A 14670-nucleotide genomic window follows, 5' to 3' on the forward strand; every position below is an offset into this window, starting at 1 on the left:
TAATTGGTTGCACATTTAGTTTAATTTCACAGTTAAAGGATATTATTTCGTGCCTATATCACTAGGTTATGTTATGTTGTGATTTAGAGCCCAAAAGCTTAAGACTTTAACATTTTCATAAGCTACGAAATTTAAAAATGGAACATTGGACATAAGTCATCATCCATTTTGAGCTATTGAACAATAAAGAAGATGGACCTAAGTTGTTGGACTAAGTGCTAACCTTGACATAAAACTTAATCAAACATTCAAGATATTAAGCTTTAGGCTTAATTACTAATTTGGTTTCTAAATTATTTAAAATAACTCAATTTGGTCCATAAATTTTTGAGCGCTCCAATCATGTCTTCTAATTTTAAAAATACCCCAATCAAGTCTTTTTTATCCAATTAAATTGACATTGTTAGGATGTAAATGTGATATTTTTCCTTTACAAATAAAGGCAATTAAAAACTCACAATACATTTACTTCTTTTTTTTTTGTCTCTCTCTTCAACGAGTATTTTTTTTCCTTTATATCTCTCTCTCTTTACAATTTTACCCCTTTTGTTTTTTTTATCTCCATCATTTTGTATCCTTGTTTTCCTCTATCACTTCTTTACAAATCCTATGACCTCCACTTCCTTGAACCAATTCCCTTCAACATCGTCGTTGTCCGCACTGTGATCAAGTGCTTGAAAGGCCTTCCTCTCTGCCTAGAATCCCTTCCACACCACCTTTGAACTCTTAAAATGCGAAGATGTGGGGTCACAGAGCAAGTCGCTTTGATCTTTGCTGTAATGTCCCTAATTGCTAACTTCTTGGAGACTTTCATACTACGACACTTCACTCAACATCCTTCTTGGTTAAAATCCTCCACTAGTCAAAATCCTCCATAGGTAGTCTTTTCTGAGACCTTGACAACCAACTCTGACATCGCTTGACTTCTTTCAGGATCATTGATTGTCCCCATAGACCAACACAAAAATTTTCAGCGTGCTTTCTTCTCACTCACACACTTTTTGAGAAACTTCCCAAACGGTTACCTATCACATAACTACTCCAAGTCAAGCGCGTTTAACTATGAAGTTCTTAAGTAATAGGCTATCGAAAAGTATATGCATCTTGTTGGTATAGATAATACTAATTAATTACTTTATGTCATCACCAACTGTATAGTCCCGTACTTGCACAAGCTCTGAATCCCTCTCGTTCCAGTGTGATTTGTTCGAGGTGTTACATGCTCACCAGTTTTCGCTTAGTTCATCCTTGAACCACATCATACTAGAAAAGAGGTTTGCTCTGATACCATTTGTAACACCCTTAATTTTACGACTTCAGTTAAAAAAAAAAAAAAATCGTAACATGTGTTATGACTTCTAACTTAGAAGTCGTAACACCGGTTACGACTTATTCCCTTTTGAGTAATTTTTTAAAGCTTACCCCCAATTGAAAAATAACGGAAAAATATACTCGTTTTGATAAAAAAAAAAAAAGCCTTCAAAGGCCCTCTATTTTCTTTACTGATTCAGAATAAATTTTTAATGTGCATATCCTAATCCTTGCCATCATAAACTTGAGCTATTTCTACACTTTGAAAAATAAAAACCACAAGGATGCCGAGAAATTTTATTACAACATCCTTAACATAGAACCCCTGAAGTCTAGAGCATGAAGGAGCATGTCTCATGGATCTAAAGGCTTCAAGCAAACTTGAACACCATATTTGGGCTTAATTGTGAGGACAACCACTGGTGCATGCCTATAATTCTCCGAAATGGTGAAGCTAAACCTTGAGATCAACATGGCTAATATAATCTTAGCTTCCATAATAGCAAATGTTTGGCCAACACAATTTCTAGGGCCAGAAGCAAATGGTATGAAACGGCCAGGCATGAATGACCTTGAAGCAAACCTCTCAGGGTTGAACTCATTTGCATCTTTGCCCCATAGTTCTTCACTATGATGAATGGCTAGCACTGGAATCCAAATTGATAAGCCTTTGGGAATGTGAAGGTCACCCAACTCAATGTCTTTGAAAGCCATTCTAGGAAGCAAAGTTGCAGGAGGATAGAGCCTCATTGACTCGTTAATTACCATGTGTAGCTGCAACATCAAATAACACTTAGGTTAGTTTTGTTATTAGAATAACATTTTTTTTCACATACAATTTCTTTTAGAGTTTAATTAGAATGTATTGAGATATAATGTAAATATTTATTATCCTATCACTCATTTATAGATTATCATATATAGTAAAATTGTTAATTTTTGTAATAATTGTTTAAAAAATATATTTAAAATAATTTTTAATTAATTGATAGTATAATTTATTTAAAACCAACAATATTTCTTTTACACTGATCCTTATATTTATTATATTAATAATTTCTTACCTTCATTTATTAAATGAATTATATATAATTTAAAAATATATGCACTATCAATGTAATTTTTTTTACACTATCAAATGATCATAAATTATCATTTGTATGACTTTAAAAGTAATTATTGTAAAAGTCAATAAATTTATTATACAAGTCTTTTTGGTATAATAGAGAAATGGAAATAAAAAGTGAAGGAAAATAAATGAGAAATAAAATACAAATTAAAGGTGTTTGGTTGAAGAGAAATAAAGAAGAAATCAATAAGAAAAGAGACAAATAAATGAATAAAAATAGGTGAGAAATAGTATAGTAGGTCCCACTATTTTAAAAAATAATTTTATCTTCTTTCTTATAGACCAAACAACACATTAATTTCATCTTCTCTTTCCCTCCTATTTCTCTCCTACCAAACAAGGCTACATGATTTGTAAATATATTTTACATTATTAATGTATAACTTATTTTCTTATATAATGTATAAATTAATAAATTTATCATATGATAATTTGTGATAAATAATAATAATGTAAAAATTCTTTACAATATTAATGCATTTATTGTTTACTTATTTATTAAACTATTTTTAAATCAATTATGTTTACTCTGTTTTTGTATAGAGTCGATCATGTCCTAGTTAAACTATATTATTTCTAGGTTGTTTTTCTAAAATTCGAGAAGCAACTAAATGCTCTAGATCTTTAAATTTGATTGTGCTTTAGCCAATATCAGATTACGTGAAAGGAAAGGGGCAAAGCCACAAACCAGAAATTGAAACCCACTCGGGAAAACTCAATTAATTTTCAAACTAGTAGTATAAATATCTTTTACAATATATAATTGGATTTTTTAATTTCTATAATAATTATTTTAAAAAATATATGTAAGATAAATTTTAAATAGTTGAATATAATAATATTATATCAAAAACAAAATCTTTATATAAGATATAACTTAAGATTGTAAAAGAAAAATAAAAAATATAGTAATTTGATACTTTCTCTCAAATTCATATACAAGCAAAAGAATTACTTTATATCTTGGACATATATGCAAATTTAACTAATTTTACTCCTAATGTAAAATATCCTTTATTGTAATTCTATTTTCAAAGATTCTATTTTATTCATGATATTAAATTTCAATAAAGTAATTTTAAAAATAACTTTAATTACTTTTTTATTTGAGATCAATAAAATTAAATGAGTTCAACTAACCATCTTAATTAATATAAAAATAATTATTTTTGCTTATATGAATCCAAAGAAAGTACTAACCAGAGTGAGCTTAGAGAGTTGATCAACTGATGGAATTTCCCCCTTGAAGACCTCTTTGACTTCAGCTCGGACTTTGTCTTGCCAATGTGGATTGCTAGCTAGCAACATAGCTGTCCAAGTGAGCAAGAGTGCAGTGGTTTCATGTCCAGCAAAGAAAAATGTTTTGCATTCATCCATAACTAGTTGTAGATTCAAGGTACCACCCTCCTTCTTTATCTCATCCAAGAGTATACCCAACAAATCATTCCCATAAGAATTGCTCCTCCCCATTTCCACACAATCTTTTCTACTCTCTATGATCTCCATCAAGAGTCTCTCCACCTCCATCTTCATAGACTTTATCTCTCTGTTATACTTGCTGGGAAAAAACCTACAACATGTAAATTTAATCATAATTGGTATATATTGACATTTAAAAAAAGGGGACAACCATATCAATTCATCTATTCAAAAGGAGTAGATAAAATCAAAGAATATATCAAATTGAGACGGTAGAATAAGAAAAGTTAATTTTGACTATGCACCTGAATGGAATAAGATTACATTTGAATAAAGTTAAATTTGATAATTTTATGTATGGTTGTCAAGATTTGTAATGTGGAATGACTAAAAAAAATCAAGAAGATAAACAAAATTTCGCTTGTTTTTGAAGAATTCAGGATAGAGAGGTAATAGAATTTCTGGATATGATCAATGATTAACAGTAAAATAGTTGGTCTAAATGGTATTTCTACATAAGTTTAAAAGTGTGTACAAGAACAAGTTATCATTTGGTTCCTATATTTAAGAATAATTGAGAGATTCAAAATTGAGTAAACTGCATATAAATAAAACTCATGAGTCACATAATGAAATTATATAAAAAGATGATTGAGCATATATTAAGAGAAAGGACTAAGATTGCAAAGAATTAAATTAGTTTTATGCTATAAAAGTTTACAACAGAAAGTCATTTATTCTTTACGAGAGCTGATGGAAAGGTACCAAAGCAAAAAAGAAAAAAAAAAGAAAGAAGAGAAAAAAGACATAAATATGATTTTGATTGATGTGGAAATCCAAGAATTGAGACTAAAGAGTTTGTTTTTTATAAGGAAAAGATTACATCACGACTCAATATAATTGCTATATATTAAATCCTAAATTCACATACCGGCTTCCAGGAAAGAAAAGATGGCGAGTTGCTTGAGCAACTCTACTCTGCAGCTGTGTGAGGAGATAGAATATTTGCTTTCCCTTCTGATAGCTTGTGCCAAACTCAGTTCTTGATATAATATCTGCAGTTAGTTCAGTAAAGCACTCTCCAATCTCCACCTCAGATTGGCCAACCTCTAATGCATTTTGTAGTGATTGAAGCATATCCTTTGTGCATTCCACCATGTGCCCAGCATAGCTCTATACATAAAACATTCATCAGCATTTTAAGTCAAATCATTTGTAATCAAGAAGAGTGTTAGGAAAACACCTTTTATTATTGATTAAAATTTATCGAAAACTATAAAATTACGTTTAGACTTATTAAATAAGGAGTGAAATTTCTGATATGATTTTATGATTTTCAATAAATTTTTATGACAAAAAACCTAACTCACAAATGACAGACACTCTCAATCACAAGAGACTCTCATGTCTTTTAGACTCACATCTCTTTTGTTTCTGCACATTCTTCTCATATCTGTTAGTATTGATGGCGAGATGAGTTATAAAGATCTCCTAAATAATAAAAAATTGATTGTTTCTTAAAATTCTAAGGGATATTTCTCTTAAAAGTTATTTCCGCACATACCAACAGCCACAATATTTTACTTAATCTAAAAAACGCTCACTTGAATTAATTGTTGAAATTTTAGAATTGACATTCCCAACAATTTCAACTAATAATAATAAAAATACACATTAAAAGTGTACTGCTAAAACACAACCCAAAAAGATTCATGTCACTAACTAATTAGCATCAAAACCTATATATATATATATATACCTTAAGTCTGTCTCCCATGAATGCAGGGGCAACCATGTGACGTTGGTGGCGCCACTCTTCACCATTTGCCATCAATAAGCCTCTCCCAATGAAATGTTTGGTCCCTTGTTGTTGCTGCCACGATTTCCCAGATGTGGTACTGTACTTTGACAGAAACTCCTTAATCATTTCGGTGTCTGTTAGGCACAACCTTGGTTCTGTACCATTCCAATATAGGAACCTCTTTCCTACATAATCCCATTAATACACGTATACATACACATATATAAGGCCATATTTGATGAAACATGACTACAGTTAATTTTGATCATAAAAACGTACATGAATGATAAATAATTAACTGCTAAAACTTAATACTAAATTAATTGTTTTCATTTCTCATGTAATATGTTCCTTTATAATTTTTATTAGTGAAATATGAAAATAAAGAAATTGAAATTAACACACACGTTTGTATACATATACATGATAAAAAAATATACATATATACATAAAGGGACATGTAAGATGCATGCAAGAATAACTAATTTGAGAGAAATTTCATGGTATCTTCAGAAATTTAAGAATTTTATTATTGAGAAACCCTTTTTTCCTCTTTCTCTATCTTCTTTGATGTGCTCAAACTCATTCAACTGTTGCCCCAAAAAAATAATGATACCAAAACTCTTGGATTTCTCTGAATATCATAATAATTCTCTAAATTTTGGTCATACATTTAAACATGAATGATAGATATGACAAGAATTGATTTTGTTGAATTTTAAGCTTAATTAACAGTTCTTATTTTTTCACATTATCATATGATATGTTCTGTATATGCATAACTTCACATATACGCGCACACATACAGAAGTACATTTGTAAATTTCTCCTATAATTTAAAATTAATAAAAAAATCAATAATATATATAAGTATTACCAAATATTTATATATAAATATTATTCTGCACAACTTAATTAAAATTTTCAGATCTGTCACGACATAAAATTATATGTGTGTACACAACAAAAGAAAAAGAGAAATACCATATTGGTTGGACCATGCAACAAAATGTGGCAAAAGGCGACCAACAATGTCATGGTTGATGGTTTTCATGTCTTGAGAAACTGCTCTTGAAACAAGGGATGTCATGTCTATGATGTTGCCTATAAGAAAGCGGGGTTTGGGGCCATGCACTCCTTGTCTCTCCATGATTTTTCTTATGCGCATTGGAGTGAGCCAGTAACATGAGATGGTGTCATATGCAACCTTCAATAGCACAGTCACAAAAATCACCAAAAGGGTTGTGAGAATCACCATGGCCATGGGTGGGTGAGACCAACAAAAATGATTACAAAGAGAAAATATAATACTAATCTGCAAAGGATTGTGTATGAGACTCGAATTTGTTTCATGAGTCACTTATATATAGTACAATTTGACGGGCCAGATCCTTTCATTTAATTATGTAAAAAATATAAATTAATATTGTGTAATTGTTAATAATCCTGGGGTTGGTGGGGACGTAAATCATGCTTTAAATTATAATTGCAGTTATTTATTGTGATTAATTATTAAAATTTGTGGAAAAATATTTTATTGAAACGGAGCTAGTTCGGTCATCATTAATTGTAGGTGCCATAACGGCTGTAGAAACCTTTCAAAATATAATTAAAATTGCAGTTATGAATTGAAATTTATAGTCTTTCACAGTATTTTTAATGTTTAGGATTCGGATGCATTTACTTTTAATTTTATATTAAAAGAAATTGTGTTTCATAAATTTTAATATAAAAAATAGTTTAATTTTGGTATGCTGTAAAAAATTCTGCACTGTCAATTAATTAAATATAATTTTTAATGTAATTATTATAAAAATTAAATTTTTTACTAGATATCATAATTTATAATTAAATAACTTTGTAAAAAACGTTTACACCATAAATACTTTTTCTAATTAATTAAATTCTAATGACATAAAAGAGATTTTAATTAAATACGCTAATTGTCACAGCAAACAACGGGTATGGGCCAAATACATGTCTATTGAAGGAGTTCTTTTGGAAAAATTTCATCCTTCAAGGTATTATTAATTGTGTAGTTTTATTTTGTGAGTAGATTGATTATATGATTTTCTTTTTAGACAAGCGTAGTAATTACAGACATTGTTGATAATTTATCTAATGCATTTAATATAATTAGGACTTGTAGATATTTGAATAACTTTTTTCTGTGATTTTCATGTATAGAGAAATAAAAAGTTACCAAGTCATGAAAAGAATAATAATTAAAAGTACATCCTCTATCTGCCCGATTGAAGAAATACATGCATTTAAAAAATTTAAATTTTACATAATAAAATTTCGTTTAATTAATAAAAATCATTTTAATGGTGATTTATTAGTATGAAAGAAAATTTAGTATCGATTAAAAAATAAAGGATAAAAAATTACTTATTAAATTATCAATGTAATAAAAATGTGTTTGGCATGTCAAATAATTGAGTGTGACTTGTATTGATAATAACTGGATGAATGCATCGATTTTCATAGAAAAGTAATTAATGTTTCATAATTAAGAAAATTTCATAATAAATTAAAAATATAGAAATAAATTAAAATGAATATATTTAAAAGTAAGTGTACATTTCTTATAGTTGAACCAAAATAATGCTTTTATTTTTTATTTTTGTATAAAAGACTAGAGATAGTTTAACATAATATTTAATTGTGTTGTTTAGTTCAATTAATACTATTTTTTTAATAAATATAATATTATAAAAAATTTATAATATTTAAACTAATGAATTTTACATTTTTATTATATTTAATGAAAATTTAATGAATACATCAGACTTTTTTTATACAGACAATATTTAGAATTTGCTTAATTTGAGTGTTCTTTATTAAGATAGGACATATTTAGAAGCATGACACTCATGTGAAGAATAGGCCTAAATTGAAAGCTTTTCATGACATAGATTTTGCAATCAAAAGCAAGACTACTAGAAGGAGAGCTATCAAAAGCCGAAAAGATCGTTGTTAAAGTGCAAATATCATAAGCTATATATGATCATAGGCATGATGTTGAATATAACTTAGACAAGGGGTAGATATCAAAAGTTACAAGTAACACCCCGAAAAATAGAAAAATAGATATATCTTGTTGGCATAGGTCGTACCAATTAATTATTTTAAGTCATCATCGATTGTACAGTGTCATACACACACAACCTCTGAATCCCTCTCATTTTGGTGTGATTCGTCTGTGGTGTTATACTACACATGACTAAAGGATCATTAAAAGTTGCATACGATTGGAACTTGAAGACAAGTGCATCTCGCACTTTAGAAGCACACACCAATCAAGAATGCATCAGTGCTTGGACAACACTGATTCTAAAGCCAATGCTCTTTGTGATCCTTGATAATATCAAAGTCATATGAACTTGAAGGAAACAATTGTCCTTGTTGAAGATCCAATAACCAAGTAGAAGAGAGATTGCACTACAAAAGCAATGCTTCTTTAGGAAACTTGCTGCAGAAACAATTTTTAGAAAACTTCCCATGATTCAAAATTCGAAATCATGTGGAAGCCACTAAGACAATATCTAGCACCAACAAATCTATCTCAATGGATCCTTCAATAGTTACAAGGTGTAAGTTGGCTGACATAATTTGAATATCTTCCAATTTAAGTTGCTTTACTTACTGAAACCTTTAGTGGCTTTAGCCAAATTCAACAAAATTTGATGTTCGCTATTAACTGCCTAAGACAACCCTCCCCTATTATTCAAACTCATGACAAGCTATATACAATTCAATAGAAGAATATAAGATATGTATAATTACATGACAATAAGAAGAACAAAAAGTTATTAATATAGTTACTCCAAAGGCTCAATGAAAGATATTTAAACAGCAAAAAGTTACTACATAAAGTTTTAAAATCAAGAACTATCTTTATTAATATAGTACATTGAAATTTAAAAACTGAATTGAAATCATAATTAATTAAGATAACAATAATCTTAAATTTTAGTTATATAAAAAGAAAGATATCTTCAATTTAATATATAATAATGTATTAAAGTTTTAAATTTAAATTAAAATAAAAAATAGTACTTGCCACCTCTCTCACTAGTGTTCCAGAGACTAAGAAATGTTTCTCAATGCAATGTTGTTGTAAAAGATTGAGTTACATTACATGAAACTTGAGAAGTCAAATACCCAATTTACTTAAACCTATCTAAAATGTTGCATGAGTAAAGCCATGTTCCATATTTATCCACATATTCATATTTTGATAAACCACACAATTAAATCATCTTACTTGTCCAAACCAACTCAAGCAGTAATGTTTCCATTGCGAGTTGAAAGTTCACATAAAGAAAACTGCTAGTCAAAAACACATCTTTGCCAACTTAAAACAAAATGGTACTTCAAAGTGAAGATTAATAAATGATCACAAATCTAACAATGGACCTGAACCTACCCATAGTGTTGGAGTTTTGGCGTCAAATCTTTTGTGCAATTTACTTAGCTCTGACTGAAAGCTTATAACAATGGCAACTTTGAACTCAACTGAGAAGGGACTGCATGAAAAAAAAACATTAACATAAAATTTAGTCGATTCAGTATGCAATGAGTTTTACATGCACAAAGTAATTCATGAAAAGATATTGATGAAATTATAAGTGCTAAACTCAAAAAAGTTTTAGTGTGTGGTTCTCCCAGGGTTCTTTAATATAGAATCATCATGTACAATAAGCCCGTGTGTGTGTATGTTTAGTTTTGGATGTACCACGACTCTTAGGAAAATTGAAATACATTGAAGGAGAATTCATCGCGAAAAGGACATACCCAGCTAAGGTTATTGGACAGGTCAAAAGGCGTGGTAGTATTACATATATAGGCAACGTCAAATTACGGCACACATCTCCATCTGCTATCTGCTAAATAAAAAGAGAATTAATAGCTTATTTTGAATTGACATGTATGCTTTAATACAAATACAGCATCACTTGCCTGTGTTGTTTGAACCAGAGAGGTTTCAGTCACAATTTTCTCCCCAAGAAGAATGGACTCAGCTCGAAACAATCGAATGTCAATTGAATGATTTGGAACTAAAGATGTTTCTACAGTTAACTCACCACTAATAGGACCAGACAAAGAATTTAGTAGAGATTTTTGTTATCACCCGAAATCCACCTATCCAAGAATATCTTTGTTGCATGAGCCACAAGACCTTTTCTCATTGATCTGTTTAGTGTTTACAAAATACAATTCAACTTTTCAAGTGTACAACTAATGCATTTTTCCCATGATGTAATCACAACAAGGTTAATACAACTACAGAAGATGAAAGCGAGTTACAACTTGTGATGTGAGATATTAAGGCGTGAAACAATTCCACATTTTTTTCTTTTCTTTTCGTCAGTCTTTTAACAACACCAAGCGAACATGTTTACCCATTGAACTATTGAAGATAAATCAAAGTACCAGATTTTAATTCAGGAAGTAGAGGATGCCTTTGAGTGTCTTGGGTAATGTAAAAGATTGCCATCTCTGGAGAAAGTGGTCTTTGTTGAAGATCAACTGAATTTTCCACAAAAGAAAGACTAGTAGTTCAGTACTTTATTGATTCACATATAAAAATAAAGAATAAAAATCTGGACCTAACACAATCATACCTTTATCACTTTCAACAATGAACTCCATTGTTGCTGATAATCGTTTATGCAAGTATCCACGAGATATATCTACAGTTGCCAAATACTATAGAGGCTATCAATCACCAACCTTCTAAATTATGGAAAAATTTAAAAAATGAAGAGAAATAAGCTTGCAAAAATATTTAATTGTGATACTTTGGCAATGTAACTATGGCCTCACCAAGCCTTGTTACCAAAATATTGTGGCAAATTCATGTTCAGTGTGTAAAAATAATTTATATTGGCAGCAAATCAATTTTAAACTCTTCAGTAAAAGAAGAGACGAAGAACAATACTAGGACTGTAGAACAATAATAACTCCATCATAAAGATCAATTGCCCAACAAAGCTCTTTGTAAGAAGATTTTACCTGGATACTAATATTTGCACCATGGAAAGTCTCCTAAGAAAATCTTTCTAAATTTTCATCCCGTTGTCTAAGATTCACTAAGAATGGTATCTGCCATAATGATTGCAAAACTTACAATGAATATTAACAAATAAAAGAATTCAGACATAGCTTAATGCAAAGAATAGTCTAGAAAAACACTTACATTGTGTAGCAGCTGAACCACCATCAGATGGCTTAAGATAAGCAAAATGATCAACTGATATTCATTCTGCTTCAATAGTCTTTAGCAAAGCAAGAGGAAGGAGAGAGAAGGGAATCCATGAAGTGAATAAATTACTTGAGAAACAATGATTTAAAATGTGAAAAGGGATGGCAGAAGTCATAAAACCCAACCTCAATAGTATAGCTTGAGCGAACAAAGATAAGTTGTGGAATCCCATCTATGACATGCAGTTCTGTATTGTAATAGCCAGCACCAGCAATAACACAATTAATTTCCTTAGTACAGTAAGCAGACAAAGCAACACCAAAAAGAAGCTATAAGTGTTGGCTATTGTGAAGTCATGAGCTAATAAGAAATCTAGGATAGATTTACCTTCTACATTTCCTTATCCTAGATCGTAAACCCTATATGAACCCTCATATCCTCTAGATGTTCTCCCTACATGACCATTTAGATCCCCTCCTAAGAAAATATTATTCTCGTAATGGTATTCCCTATGGACTAAAGCTTCTAAATCCTCCCAAAATTTTATTTCACAGTGCTCTTCTAATCATACCTGAGGTGTATAAGTACTCATCATATAGAAGGTCTCCCCTTCCACTACAAGCTTTAGGACTTCATCCAATCTCCTAACCTTTTTACATCCACAACATCACTCCTCCAATACTTTTCTACAACATGGTAGTTGATAGAAGGATTGAGAAGAACATAAATTGGACTTTCATTGATATCCATCAACTGTTACAGCAGAGGTCCAGATATAATCAGAAACTAAAGATTCTTCAATTTGAATGTATTTCATTTCTGAATAAATCACTAAAAGAGAATTTCAGATGAACAAAGGCACAAATTTGTAAATTATGTAAATTGAAATCTAAACCTTGGAAATATCATTAAACTGTACAAAACAGAGGCTATAATAAAGCATAAAAGGAAACTACATTAAACATAGTGATAACACTTCTTTTCCTATATTGAAAAGAATGCAAATAGAATCATGAATAACAAAAGAATTACATGGACCCACAACACAAAAAAAAATATAGTTAAAGATGTAAGGAGGTAACCTTAAGTGGACTCATGACTAAGCTTACAAGAATTTCTCACCATATCCCATGGACCGAGATACCTTGTTCAAAGAGTGAAATTTCTTCTCAAGAACATAAATGTTTTGTTGAGATACCTTCTAAAGAAACTCCATCCATTAGAATAGTATATAATAGTAAAGTAAACTCCCCAGGATAAATGAAAACACAATGTTAAGAATTCAAATTACCAACTAAAGTTGTCTTCATCACTAGTTTCGAAATGCTCAGACACGCACCGCTCCACCCTCCGAATAGGAATTGTGATTTTCAGAAAGCAACAACATGTTTACAAATAATTGTTAGTATTAATTAATTGAAAATCTCAATACTTACAAAAATGTACAAAAAATAAAACATTCAGATCAACTTACATGGGTCTGATAAGTCAACAAGCTTCGCATGTCCATGCAACTTCAAATGTCCTGCAAAAACAAGATTGGTCCCACAAAAGGCAATTTTCCTGTCCATGGAACTTTGTATTGCGAATGGAAGGCATTTTCCAACACATTTGGTGCAGACAAACGGAAATACACAATGTTAAAAATTTATTGTCAATTAAATGCCAATATTTGTACATTTGTGTTTGTAATGTTCACAATAAATTCAAATGCACCATAGTGCAATGTCCTATATCATCTACGGCTTTCTACATCAAATGTTTTTAACTTTTACAAAATATGCTGCCCATTTCTTGCGAATCTTTGTTATTGTTTCCATGTCTAATGATGTGCCATTAGCAAACCACTACAAAATATAAAATATACAAATAATATGTCACATACATGTAAAATGATTAAAAATTATAGTGAAGTACTAATTTAAAGTTGTTCAAGCAAACATATCATGCTCCAATCATTCTTTAAACCCTCGCTTATGATGTTCCACATCCAATGCATCACATAATAGACACACTCATAGTCTCCGCTTTGAACATGACTTTACATTCAATATAAATAATAATTGAATGAAACAAGTGTACTGAATTTACCATCCAAACATCACTAGTGATAAATAAACATTAATTAAATGACTAACCTTTACTTCAATCCACTTAGGAGTTCCTTGATCATTTTTACCATCCACAGTGGTATTTAGTGTCTTCATTGTACTTGTTAGAAAAATAAATCATCAACATGTATACGACAATAAAAAATTGGTCATTAAAAGTTTAGAATACATTAAATCAGTTTCAATATAAAACTTAACTTGTTAATTGTAGTTTTGATATGAATATCAGGCTTTTTACGTAATGAACAGAATCAAGCAACAACGTTGTTCCTAGGACACAGTACAACCAGCTGCCAATAGGCCCTACATTAAACGAAAATTAGGTACATACAATTCAAACATTTTTTAGAAGCATTTGCATTAATAGAACTTACTGATTCAAGTAAGCTCCTAGGTACACCTCTCATTGAGATTCCTTGACCCATGTTTGTATGTAATATTCACATTCAGCACGTCAGTCCTTTGCACCATGTATCGACTGAGGCTCAAGGAATCCATACAAGGAAACATGACCCAAACTTGAGCTCCACTCATCCATAAACCTATTTTGAACATTGGCATGAAAATTGATAGTGATGCATATCATAAGGAATATTAGTTATTAATAAATCATACACAAATTTACTTACATCATCCATAATTGTAGTATAGCTAAGTTCAAACATTTGTCCCCTGCTTTTATTTCATT

General features: G+C 30.3%; 1 protein-coding gene and 1 pseudogene across 1 annotated transcript; both read right to left on the minus strand.

Annotated features, from left to right (window-relative positions):
• Nucleotides 1-1665: 1665 nt before the first annotated feature.
• Nucleotides 1666-6978, minus strand: LOC100812567 (cytokinin hydroxylase). The gene is made up of 5 exons (XM_003541235.5): nt 6645-6978; nt 5619-5845; nt 4791-5032; nt 3641-4010; nt 1666-2085 (listed from the first exon to the last, which is right to left on the minus strand). Exons 1-5 carry the CDS (start codon nt 6922-6924, stop codon nt 1666-1668), a joined length of 1539 nt encoding a protein of 512 aa, XP_003541283.1. The 5' UTR covers nt 6925-6978.
• Nucleotides 6979-9916: 2938 nt separating this feature from the next.
• On the minus strand, nt 9917-14078 carry LOC100776223 (vacuolar protein sorting-associated protein 26C-like; annotated as a pseudogene).
• Between the last annotated feature and the right edge of the window lie 592 nt (nt 14079-14670).

The sequence above is a fragment of the Glycine max genome, chromosome 13 (genome assembly GCF_000004515.6).
Source record: "Glycine max cultivar Williams 82 chromosome 13, Glycine_max_v4.0, whole genome shotgun sequence".
In the NCBI taxonomy this organism is placed as follows: domain Eukaryota; kingdom Viridiplantae; phylum Streptophyta; class Magnoliopsida; order Fabales; family Fabaceae; genus Glycine; species Glycine max.